At 32.6% G+C, this 12,521-nt stretch overlaps 1 protein-coding gene across 1 annotated transcript in view; it reads left to right on the forward strand.

The window, feature by feature from the left end:
- The window catches only part of LOC134229181 (uncharacterized), a 31,907-nt gene extending 19,496 nt beyond the window's left edge, over window positions 1-12,411 (forward strand). Inside the window, exons 7-15 of the mRNA XM_062710885.1 lie at window positions 1,820-1,925; window positions 2,370-2,577; window positions 2,918-3,052; window positions 4,188-4,278; window positions 5,088-5,259; window positions 6,600-6,690; window positions 7,000-7,074; window positions 7,460-7,634; window positions 8,651-12,411. Of these exons, the coding sequence (XP_062566869.1) occupies window positions 1,820-1,925; window positions 2,370-2,577; window positions 2,918-3,052; window positions 4,188-4,278; window positions 5,088-5,259; window positions 6,600-6,690; window positions 7,000-7,074; window positions 7,460-7,634; window positions 8,651-8,911 (1,314 nt within the window). The 3' untranslated portion in view covers window positions 8,912-12,411. The remainder of the gene's footprint in view (window positions 1-1,819; window positions 1,926-2,369; window positions 2,578-2,917; window positions 3,053-4,187; window positions 4,279-5,087; window positions 5,260-6,599; window positions 6,691-6,999; window positions 7,075-7,459; window positions 7,635-8,650) is intronic.
- The last annotated feature ends 110 nt before the right edge of the window (window positions 12,412-12,521 follow it).

Genomic DNA, 12,521 nt, shown 5'->3' on the forward strand with positions numbered 1-12,521 from the left:
ATAGAAAAGGGTCCTCTAAGTGTCTGTAGGATTTAACTCCTTCAAGGATATTTTGCTTCTCCTTATGTACCACTAAATTTAGCTTAATTTAGATATGTATTAAAACACTGTTTAGACTATGGTTAGTGCAGAAAGAATTCTCCATCGGATTCAAGTCTGTCATGACATCAAGATATGTGGTTATTGTACACGTAAAGCTTTTTGAAAAGTCCTCGGACTTCAAAATTGTAAAACGATAAAGAGATTTGGGCTAGAGTGGAGAAACAAGAGACAATCAACATATGTGGTTATTGTACACGTAAAGCTTTTTGAAAAGTCCTCGGACTTCTAAATTGTAAAACGATAAAGAGATTTGGGCTAGAGTGGAGAAACAAGAGACAATCAAGATATGTGGTTATTGTACACGTAAAGCTTTTTGAAAAGTCCTCGGACTTCAAAATTGTAAAACGATAAAGAGATTTGGGCTAGAGTGGAGAAACAAGAGACAATCAAGATATGTGGTTATTGTACACGTAAAGCTTTTTGAAAAGTCCTCGGACTTTAAAATTGTAAAACGATAAAGAGATTTGGACTAGAGTGGAGAAATAAGAAAGAAGTAGATTGTTATGAGATACAAGGAAGACAATGAAACCTTGTTAGAAAATTGAATTTGTTAATCAGAAATGAATGACCTAATTCTTTGGACAAATTATTCTAAAAGAAGTACTGTAAATCACTTTTTATTCGTGAGAACTTTATTTTCGCGTAATTACGCGAGATGGAAGGCTCGCGAAAATTTCATTCTTGCGTATATTAGAACTCCTTAAGATTATATAGAACAATGAGCACAATTCGTGAAAATTTTGTCTCGCTCATAAAGAGTCAATGACTATCCTGCGAAAATAAGGTGTTGCGAAAATTAAGTGATCTACAGTACATAAATTGTATTTTTTATTTTTTGTGCACTTAATAGATGCAGTATATGAAAATTGGTAACAATCCTCTGGACACTTCACATATATAATATTCATGTACATGTATAGTATAGGACATTTGAGTTAAAGCTCTCATGTAAATGTATTGATATGAATGGATTTTTTCTTACTTTAGACATTAATACATCTTTTATCTCTCTTCTTAGCAAATATATATATGAAGCTCATTTTGATTAATTCATCATCTGTTAAAGAAGTAATAGATCAATGTTTTGTAATGTATACCTGGTACTATGAAAATGTTTGACAGATAGAACTAATATCATATTATTTAATATTGTATATTCTAACTAAGACAGATAATTTTTCTCCATACTTCAGATATGTATATCTAGAAATATCATAACTGTAATTAAATCATATAGGCTCATTATGATTTAAAGCATGAAAAATATATCCTTTCTTAAAAAAAGAAAACAATAAGAATAGGCAAGGTTTTTCAGTTTGTATTATTTTTTCTTGTAAATATTAAGGTAGAAAGGGATATTTTTAAGCATTGATTCTTTTTTTTTTTCTAAAGAAATGAAGAAAAATATTTCTATTTCATCAGAAATAGGATGAAAAACTCAAAGCTAAGGGCTATTTGTTTTTCAAAGGGTGGCTCACCTCAATGCATAACACCATGTTGACAAATTGTTAGAGTTAAACCAAATTGTTTGAAATGTAACTGTTCAGAATGTCTTCTGTATTGATATTGAAACATAAATATGCTACATTTCTGTATTTATTACAAGCATCAAGAGAAATGAAAAAAACACCATTGATTTCTATGTTTTAACAATAAATGGACACCAAGATAATACATATGTTCTATAGCCTGCATAATTAATACTGTGTTTTGATAGGGTGCCTATCATCCCAGCTTTACCTATACCCCTGAGGATATCGCTGATATTATAGAGTATGCCAGGATGAGGGGAATAAGAGTGATGCCAGAATTTGATACCCCAGGTACGAATCAATATACTGCATGACAGCAGCAGAAAAATATTAATTATGAATCAAATTTGTCTCTCAATGCCAAATCTTGTCTGACCATATTATAGACATTTTGTTTTCTGTGTTATGAATAATTTGCTGATAAGTGAAAGTTTGGGGAGAAAAGAACTATAGTTTTGCAAATTTTGTTATCAGGTGCATCTATATTGCTTAAGTACAGAGTTCTCTAAATTCTGCAGATTAAAACAATCCCTATGGAAAAAGATTGTTACAAGGAAAATGCAAAATATTACCCAACCAAAATGTCCATGTTTACAATTATAATAGAATCATTACAAATGTGGTGGATCCTAGTTGATAGGGGTGTAGAAATCAGCATAGTTTTTTTATAGAATATATAACTGAACTATATGCTTTATTGTTTAACCATAATGCTAAAGCTTTTGTTTTTTACAGGACACACCTACTCCTGGGGCCTGAGTCACCCTGAACTCCTCACTCAGTGCTACCAGGGGGCCCACCCTGTCAGTGGCTACCTCGGCCCGCTAGATCCCAGTAAGAACAACACCTACCGCTTCCTCAAAACATTCTTCAAAGAGGTGCTACACACCTTTCCTGAGCAGTACATACACCTCGGAGGTGACGAGGTCCCAATGACGTGCTGGTTAGTTCTCCCATTCTTTAATCTCTTGGCTGATTACCATGTAATAATGTTACTTGTCACATCAGGAGAGAGCATTTGCTCTAAGATTTATGTAAACTGCAGAAGTACCTTTTTCTGAATGGCATTAATTTATGCTATATATGCAGTTACAATTTTTCCATGGAAATTTGCCCAGTGTACTCGAAGTACTTTTAAGGCATATAGTGGCAAATTGAGAAATCTGTGAAATTTTGTACCCGTGGAATGAATTTTGATTCTGTGGAATTGTGACTCTGTGGAGAAACATATGTTTATAGTTACTGCTGGACCTGACATTAATCTTGAGTTCTGAATACTTTAGGTCCTCTAACCCAGAAGTCCTTAAGTTGCTGAATCAGTTGAATGGTAAGCCTAACGAACCAATCAATCTTCAGAATGTGGATCCCTACATGTACAGCTACGACATCCGCAAAGTCCTGGAGTTTTATGAACAAAGGTAATGGTTTCAAGCCTGCAAATTCCATTGAATCACAAAAATCAGTATTACATGTCACAAGTTTTCTTTATATACTGAAAGGAAAAAGAAATGCAGGGTAGCATAATATTCGAAAAATATTTGACTGCATGACCGAAAATTACAAAAATTGGTCAGATGAGAAAAGTATGCACTAAAATTGTGTGCTTTGTCACATATAAAACACTTAAAACATGTGCAATTTGATAACTACGAATTTGTCAAAAATCTTGTTGAACAAATTTAATGAGGTAAACATTGTTTTTTGTTCGATATGAATTTCTTGCAATCTTGACTGTTTATGAATTCATGAGTGATTGTGTTGCCTAATCAATGAAAAAGGCAACAACGGGTATTGTAACACATAAAACTTGTTACCTGTTGTCAGAGAGGGCCTTGAATGGTTTTCAATCAACCGTGACGATGACGTTAACGCAATACAGAGTTATGTTACGAGCGGGTTATTTGTCCTGCCATCTCTTAAATCGCCATCTTTCTACCCTCAAAACCGCCTTTTATACAGTAGACTATTATAACCATTACATCCACACGAAAAATGAAAGAAAACAATTCCGCAATTTGGTTTTTTGAGACGGTCAATTTACTGTTAAGTTCCCCTCATTGGCGCATGCGCGCGTCGTATGACTAATTTTTTGGCGTGGTTACCCTGCCCAATATAGCCAGGGATTGAAGGATAAACACTGATGAATTTCATGCAAAGAAGAAATAAGGCTCATGACAGATGCGCGGGAGAGACATTGAAGATAATGAGAGTTTTCGATTTACACTTTTGGGGGGTATCGTCATATGAGCTTCAATAACTCATTAATTATTAAACAAAATCAAATGGGATTTTGGTTTTTTCTTGAAAGATGGTTTTAAAAGTAAGATAGGAATACTGAAAAATATCAAAAGAAAAATAAGTTTAATTCACCTCAAAAGTTTACCCTGCGTTTCTTTTTCCTTTCAGTATATGTGTTCTAAAATGAAAAGTAGAATTGTGTGCTTTGAATACAAACTTAAAAGTCTGAGGATTAATAGAAGAAAAGTGAACAAATTTAATGTACATTTTGTTCAATCCTAATGAGTATGATTCATGAGTGATTGTGTTCTATAGATTGACACAAGATTTGAAGGACATTGGAAGAAACAGGAAGAATGGAATCCGCATGGTCATGTGGCAGGAAATAATGAATAACAACATTCAGGTGAGTTATAAACCAGAGACAGGTCATAGTAACAATATACAGGTAATGACACAGAGAGATCATGTTCTTGTGTTATAAATAGAGAATAATACATGGCAAAATCTGTATCACACCCAAATCAACCCAAGACACACACATCAGCCCGAGGGCCGAAGGCCAGCATGCTGATATTGGTGGAGGGTTGATTTGGGTGTTTTACAGATTTGGTCATGTATTGTTTTTATTATGTATTTTAAATATAGTTTACATTGTGATGTCATTTAATGCTCATGTAACGTCAGTTATTAGGCTCCATGTGTGTTCAAATGAAAACAACATATTGAATGTGATAATAAAAGACCCAAGGTACTCAGTATGAAAAGTAAAGAGATGTTCCGGAAAGGTGAATTAAAGAGTGTGATAAAGGGTGTGATTAAGGGTGTGTAATACAGGGCGCATACCTGTGTTCATATCAGGGATGCAAAAATCCTGTATTACCCAGGTATATTACAAATATATAAAAAAGATTTTTATTCAGTAGCAGGTTGAGGTGAAAGGATGGTTTTGAGGACTTATCATTTAGAAAGTAGTCATTTATTTCATATGAAGTGCATGTCATACACATAACAATGCATTGATTCTCCAATGTAGAAAAATGTGCCCCATATTTATGTGACTCAGAGGTAAAATTCATCCTTGTAAAACATGCTACATATAACCCAAGAGACAATATAATGTAATTTTCCATCAAATAAGTAGAATGATAAGTGACTACTCCAGAGAATGTCTGTTTATTGGAGCATTGTTCAGAAGATCTGTTTCTTTTTCAGCTTCCTAATGACACAATCATCCAGATTTGGCAGGGCGATATGGGCGATGTTCAGAGGGCAATAGACATGGGGTATAATGCCCTGTATTCTACCTGCTGGTATTTGGACCTCATTGAATATGGTACAAAATGGCCCAAGTACTACAACTGTGATCCAGCAGACACTTCCATGGGTAAGGGATCCTCCCCACCCACTCCAAAAAGTGTAAACAACCAGATCTGTTACTGGGTATTCCTAATGAATACTGATGATAGATTATTGATTTTATCTGATAGTAATGATAATAATGTGAAATAAACATTTAATTTTTTTTTAATACTGGTCAGAGACCAGAACAATTGACTTATGCGATTTTAGTATCAAATTGATGAAAAGAAAGTTTTCCGTCCGTCTGGTGAAGCTGTCTGTCTGTCTGTAAACAATTTTTCAAAATGCTACTCCTCCTACAGTTTTGGTCTGATTTCAATATAACTTGGCACACAAGTAGACTACACTAAGATACATAATTTTTTACATCATTTTTTTGAAAATGTTGTGTTTAACCTTTGTTTTTGGTTTTAAAAATAGAAAATTCTGTGAAATTCTTTCAAAATGCCACTCCTCCTACAGTTTTGGTTTGATTTCAATATAACTTTGCACACAAGTAGACTACACTGAAATACATAATTCTATGTATCGGTTTTTGATTTCGATGAACGGTGTTGCCGTGGTTACTAAAAATAAAAATTTCTGTGAAATTCTTTCAAAATGCTACTCCTGCTACAGTTTTGGTCTGATTTCAATATAACTTGGCACACAAGTAGACTGAAACTTATTAAGGATACATCATTCTATAAAATCATTTGTTTTTTTGATTTCAATGAACAGTGTTGCCATGGTTACTAAACATAGAAATTTCTGTGAAATTCTTTCAAAATGCTACTCCTCCTACAGTTTTGATCTGATTTCAATATAACTTTGCACACAAGTAGACTACACTTATATACATCATTCTCTTTATCTGTTTTTGATTTCAATGAACGGTGTTGCTGTGGTTACTAAAAATAGAAATTTCTGTGAAATTCTTTCAAAATGCTATGTCTCTTACAGTTTTGGTCTGATTTCAATATAACTTGGCACACAAGTAGACTACACTTAGATAGGTAATTCTGTATATCAGTTTTTCACTTCAATGAACGGTGTTGCCATGGTTACTAAAAATAGAAATTTTTTGTTAAATACTCTCAAAATGCTACTCCAAATACAGTTTTAGTCTGATTAAAATATAACGTGGCATGCAATTAGACTACACTAAGAACATAAAGAGACGTAATCAAGGATCATTATTCTATTTATTGCTGTTGTAAAGTTTCAGTTCCCAACTGCTTAAGTACTTTTCTCTTCCTTTGCTATAAGTACAAACCAAAGTTTTACATAGGAGTATATAGAGACTTTAAAAATTTTTTTTTTTGATATTGTTAAGGTTCGATTGTTTTTTGTAGTAACAACTGACTTTGTTTTTTGTAATTTTAGGTTATCAAATTGATGAAAAGAAAGTTTTGGGTGGTGAAGCTGCTCTTTGGGCAGAGTACATTGACAATGAAAATCTAATGACCACACTATGGTAAGTTTTCAAAAAGTAAACCACCAGCAAGGGTCATAGGACCTCAATCCAGTGTTGCTTCATTTTTTATATATAATTTTTTTGAAAATGTTTCTGTGTTTAACCTTCGTTTTTAATTTAAAATATGTCAGGGAACATGCCATCTTCTGATACGTAATACATTGTGTATACTGTATAGGAGGAAAATACTTAGTAGATGAAAATTTTAAGCAAAATATCTATATTGAGGAACACATAATCTGCGAAGTGAATTTTGTTATTGTTAGGGGTTGTAAACGCTGTTTATACATTTTCACCTTTATTACACAGGCCCCGGGCCTCGGCTGCAAAGTTTTACAGAGAGATATATGGAGCAAAACGTCCGCGATGTGGAATCATCCCCAGGTAGTGTAGATTCAAGTTTGCGGCCGGTAGGGTGGGGCCAAAGATAAAAGTTTTACATAGGAATATATAGGAAACCTGAGGTTAAAATCTTTTCAAGTACTTCAAAGCATTCACTGTTATTTTGTGAGAACAGTAATGTCACCAGAGATCGAGTATTTGAAGGAACCTGTACCATTAACTATAAAATCATTTGTTTTTCATGCTATATTTATGCTAAATAAGCTTCCTACTATTTTGTGATTCAAATATGTGACTCACTCAAATTCTTGAGTTTCAATGAGATATATAATCACAGAACTTAAACATTTTGAAGATGGCACCTATGTGCTCATGAAAGAAATAAGTTGCAGTTTTCATGATATAAATATTTAATTCACTGTTTCAGTCGTGGCCTGGCTGTTGGACAGATCAGTGGACCGGATTATTGTCTTAGGCGAGGGCATCGTAGGGATGGGAATCGGGCCCACAACTGCACGGGCGACCGCTGTAACCTGGTACAGATTGAAAAGTTTAATTTTCATGTTCAGCAGCGCGGCCGCAGTATGGCAGAGTGCAATCAAGTAAGACCCAGTTCAGTTGCACCTGCACTTGTCCTGCCCTTGTGATAGTGTGTCATACCAACACTACTCAGAATTAACTGTTTTTAGATGACTAACTCTGAAATATGGGACTGTTGTAGGATATTGGAGAAAAAAAAAGAGCAAAACCATTTCTCAGTGTGAGATTCACCTATCTGAATCTTTTAGCGGGGATTGTATATTATCTTTACTCTTTACTTCCTCCCATCTTTATTTCTGTCAAAAACTCTATGTCTTTGGTATCATTTACTCTCAAAGAAAAAATTGATGGTGAAGGCCTTTTTTGCTAAATTATATTCATAGCTATGATTGATCAATGAAGACAATTTTTATTAAAAATTCAGTTAAAAAGACAATAAAAAATCAGAGAAATATAAAAATGTATTTAAGGTCTGGCCTGGGGGCAATAAAACTTAAACAAGCTCACTTTTGATCTCAGTATCACTTTTACCAAAGGGATATATACATGTAGTGAGAAAGTGAGACTGAGATAAAAAAAAAAAAAGAGCTCGTCCAAGTTTTATGGCCCCCAGGCCAGGTCCTCTCTGAGATTAAAACTACCGGTAATAATTAATTATGCACAAAGTAAATTTAATCTACTTTTAACAATAATAGTTTGACCTGTGTTTGTTACAGAAAAAAGCCCAAAGAGTTAAACTTGCTAATTTGTAGTCAAAGGATAAAATTTTCAGCCACACTATTTTTCAAAACTTTGTCTTTAGCAATACTATCGTTGGAGGTATGTTATTTGAAATACACAGTGTTTTTCTTTTATTTCAAAGTAAAGGGTTAGAGATCAGTTATAACAGGCTAGGGTATGAGGTTTATGAACAAAATCTCTGAGGACCTTACAACAAATTGTTATTTCAAAGCGGCATTTTTGTCAATTGAAGCGGTCAATTTTGCCGGCCAGTTCGTAGGGAAAACACTGAATACATGCATTAAATGTACCTGTTAACATGATACATTGTCTGCAGTTCTGTGGATCTTTTTTTCAGATGCTGGCCAAGGGAGGAAGTGTAGTGACAGCTTTATTATTAATTCTAGTGCTGGGGGCCGTCATCTTCAGTCTCAAGATGAGCGGTACTAAAATTGTTCAGCTGAAGGTCTGTCGGAATCGCAGCATCTTCCTGTCCTTCATTCTTCTCATCGTCATTTACTTCATGTGTTATACGTCACTCTGGATGCAGGTGCAGGAGTTCAAAGGGTCATTTGAAAAGAGAATTAAGTCATCATATTCTGATCACAAGTACAGCTAGAGTTTAAGTCACTATCATTGTTATTCTATTTTTTTTTTTGTGAGTTTTTATTTTTTTTGTCCTTATGTTTGATGTGAAGATTAAGATAGATATTGAGTATTGATTGATTTCCTTTTTTAGAAGACAGTTTTTAGAGGTCTGAATTTTGGAGATTTTAAAAGTTGAAAATCACTGCTCTGATTAAATTGATGAGTGTTAATAGTATATGAGTATGTTTTTTTTTTTTGTACATGTATAAGACAGAAGGAAAACTAGAGCAATATTATTCGTGTATTATCAATATGGATATGAAGTTTGTTATGAATGTTGATAAGATAGGAATATTTATTGTGTGTTTTGAGTGTTTGAGAATTTCATTTTCAGGTGTTCTATGTTACAGTGTGATCTCGAATTAAGAGAAAATTGTAATTATTTGTTTTTGTGTCAGGTATTAAAATGTTATTATAATACACTTTGACAGAAGAATTTTGACTAGATAGATAGGATACATTATTGATCTATAGAGCATTGTAATTTTTATTAGATACTCTTTTTTTCCATAGAAAACACTTCAATTAAGAAGTTCTTATATTCAAGTTTTGCTAAATAGTGGTATGCATTTTACTGAAATGAGCTTTGTTATTGATACAACCTTTATACATGTACCAAAGTAGATACATGTAATATAAGAAATATAGAATTTTTCACCACATAAATTATATATCTGTTACAAGTCATTTTTTCATAATTCATGGATTTTCTTTTACTGTTTTCATTACAGTGTATATTCTATACTTTTAACAAGAATATATTTGTTGTACTTTAAACTAAAATAGGTGAATTTGGCAGCAAGGTTTATCAATGTACAAGTATAAAATAAAAGAGAAATGGCATTCCATTAGATGACAAGAATTGGTTACTGTAAATATTGCTCATGTGTAGGCCCGGGGTCACTGATCAATCCCTCCATTTTGTGAATTAAGCTACCTCTGTCATCCATTGGAAATGTCCTGCCAGAAATTAGGAGATACAGTGCAAAAATTGAACACAGATGATAGCTCTCACTTTCTTTTTCTTATAGAATTGAAAATTAAATAGTGGATAAGACTTTTTTTTTTTTTTTACCCAGAATAGGGAAAATGAAAATATAGCAAACCTTTTACATAATTTTGTAGGAAGTTTATATATTGATTGAGATGCAGTATATAGAAAATAAGTACTAAGTAAATATAATGAATCTCTTAGCTTGGCACATGTGTATTTCTCTTACAATAATTTCATCAATTTTTTTTTCAAAGAAACACAAGGGGTGTATGTATTTTACTTTCCAAATGTACATTTATTCTTTCTCTAGATCTTGACAAAGAAATAATTTCATGTCGTGATAGAAAACTCATATCAAGTAAATTATTTATTACCGTACTATGTGTAAATATTGTTTTATTTAGGACACGTATGATGCTTAACAGAATTTAAAATCTGGCCTGAGCAGCATTTATTTGCTTTTCACAAGAAGTTTACCTCAAAATTTTATCTGATGAAACCAAAGCATATGAGGGAAGCAAAAGATATAATAACTGTCTACTTTTGAATAAAATAGATATTTACATAAAAGAATAATGAAGGTGGATTCAATTTGCATAATTTTGTGAGAGGTAGATAAATTGTGTCCTTGGAATAGCCTTCCTTTGAAGGTAATCTGTTTCTACTTCCGTGAAGTATTGTAGTCTATGATAATGTGTGCAGTGCAAAGCAAAAGGCCAAACTTTTCATTTGTTTATTTCATTGAACCCACCACTGCTTTACATGGCTTTATATTTAAGTTTTCTTGTTCCCCCCACTTGCTTTAAAGAATTTTGAAAAATCTTGTACAGGCTTTCTGAAGAATTATACAAGGTTTCATGTTAAATTGTATTGAGTATTTATTTTTTCTTTCCTTGTACAGATTCCCCACCCCCACATTTTCTGAATTGCTGAAACCACCATGGGTATTTTATTTTTTTATTTCTTTTTTTTACTATGAAAAATTGAATCTTTCTCTTCATATGTAAGTGTTGATATCTTTGAGACGTGCTGTTGTCATCCTTCAGTACATGTACACTTTCTTTACAAATTGCCACTTTTATGCATCTCAGATATGAAAGGAAATAACATTTTTACCAATTAAATACACCTGTCTTCAATTACTAGAAATCCTAAATAGTTGATATTATGATAGGTTATTTTTGGCATCAGTTTGGTTAAAGTTATAAAGTTTTATTTCAGTGTTCAAAATGCACTTTATATATTTGCATTGTACCAATTAACAAATAAGTAACTCTCAAATTATCAGGGGAGACCACTTTTGAGTCATTAAATGCTTGTGTATTAAATGAATCCTGCTTTTATATGTTGTAATTTTTGAAAGAGAAAAAATATTGTATTTTCAACTTTTTATTTGTTAACAAAATTTTCTACGTTAAGTTTGTTGAGATTGGAAAATATTTCAATGGACAATATTTTACGCTGTTGAAGCCATTGTGAGGCTGGTCCATAGATATTGTTACATCTGTACAGAAGTTGATCAGAAAGATTTTTTTCTTTTTTTTATGCATAATACTATAAATATAGCTCGGAGATAGTCACTACTGTTAAAATCTCATAATCTTCTCAAACCTATTCATTTCATGTTATAGTATTGTAAAAAATATCCAATTTTTGAAGTTAATGATTATGATATATACATGTACCACCTTTGATTTAAAAAAAAAAAGATAACACTTAATTGTGGGGGAAAACAAAAGAACATTGGCATATATGATTCATTTGATGTAACTCTGAGAAAATTTATTGCACATATGGTTTTAACAATAGCATTCCAAAATATGTATATCAAAATCAAATTTGTCAATCAATTTCGTATTGATTTCAAAGTTAATTCTATGCCTTTAAAAATATACCGGTAATTGAACCAAAACAGAAAGCTTGAAAAACTTGCATTTGACTTCTTAGAATTGTTTTAATATTAACTTAAATTAAGTTATTCAAATTAAGCAGATCTATGGATTTTACAGAATGAAAACCTTGAGTAATTTTGGAGATTTTGACTCTATAAGCCTGCTGTGCAATGCTGTGTAATTAACAGCCCCAAAGTGCTTCCCAGTTCTAGGTTAACCTGTATTCATATTAAAATTTTTAAATATATACCCTGGTAGTATAGTAATATTATATGTCTAAAACACAAGGTTTGTGATTTAAATCTTTCTTTTTACTAGTACTTAACTAAAATTTATGTATTTGGATCATATTATGAGATGTAATGTTAGCTTATAGTTGACTAACAAGACAGTTTTAGAAGAGTTCTTCTTTTTTCTGTACAGTGGTTGTACGTTTTACCAGTGTAAATCTAATGTCGTTCTTGGTGGCAGATTATTTTGTATATATACATGTTTGAGGATGATAGCACTTTATGATTGTTGTTAAATGGAGAGTATGTCACAGACTGTGAGAAATAAATGTTGCCAATAAATGACTTTCTATGCTGTTTGTGTTGGAGTGACTAGACTTAGTTGTAAGGTGGCCAGACAGGGTGTTTAAAGCTTAATACAGCTGAAGGGAAAGGGGGGTACAGATTGATGATGCTTTAAAGCTG

Source organism: Saccostrea cucullata, unplaced genomic scaffold, assembly GCF_032062105.1.
Source record: "Saccostrea cucullata isolate Sc308-1 unplaced genomic scaffold, CSIRO_AGI_Scuc_v1 ctg285, whole genome shotgun sequence".
Taxonomy (NCBI): domain Eukaryota; kingdom Metazoa; phylum Mollusca; class Bivalvia; order Ostreida; family Ostreidae; genus Saccostrea; species Saccostrea cuccullata.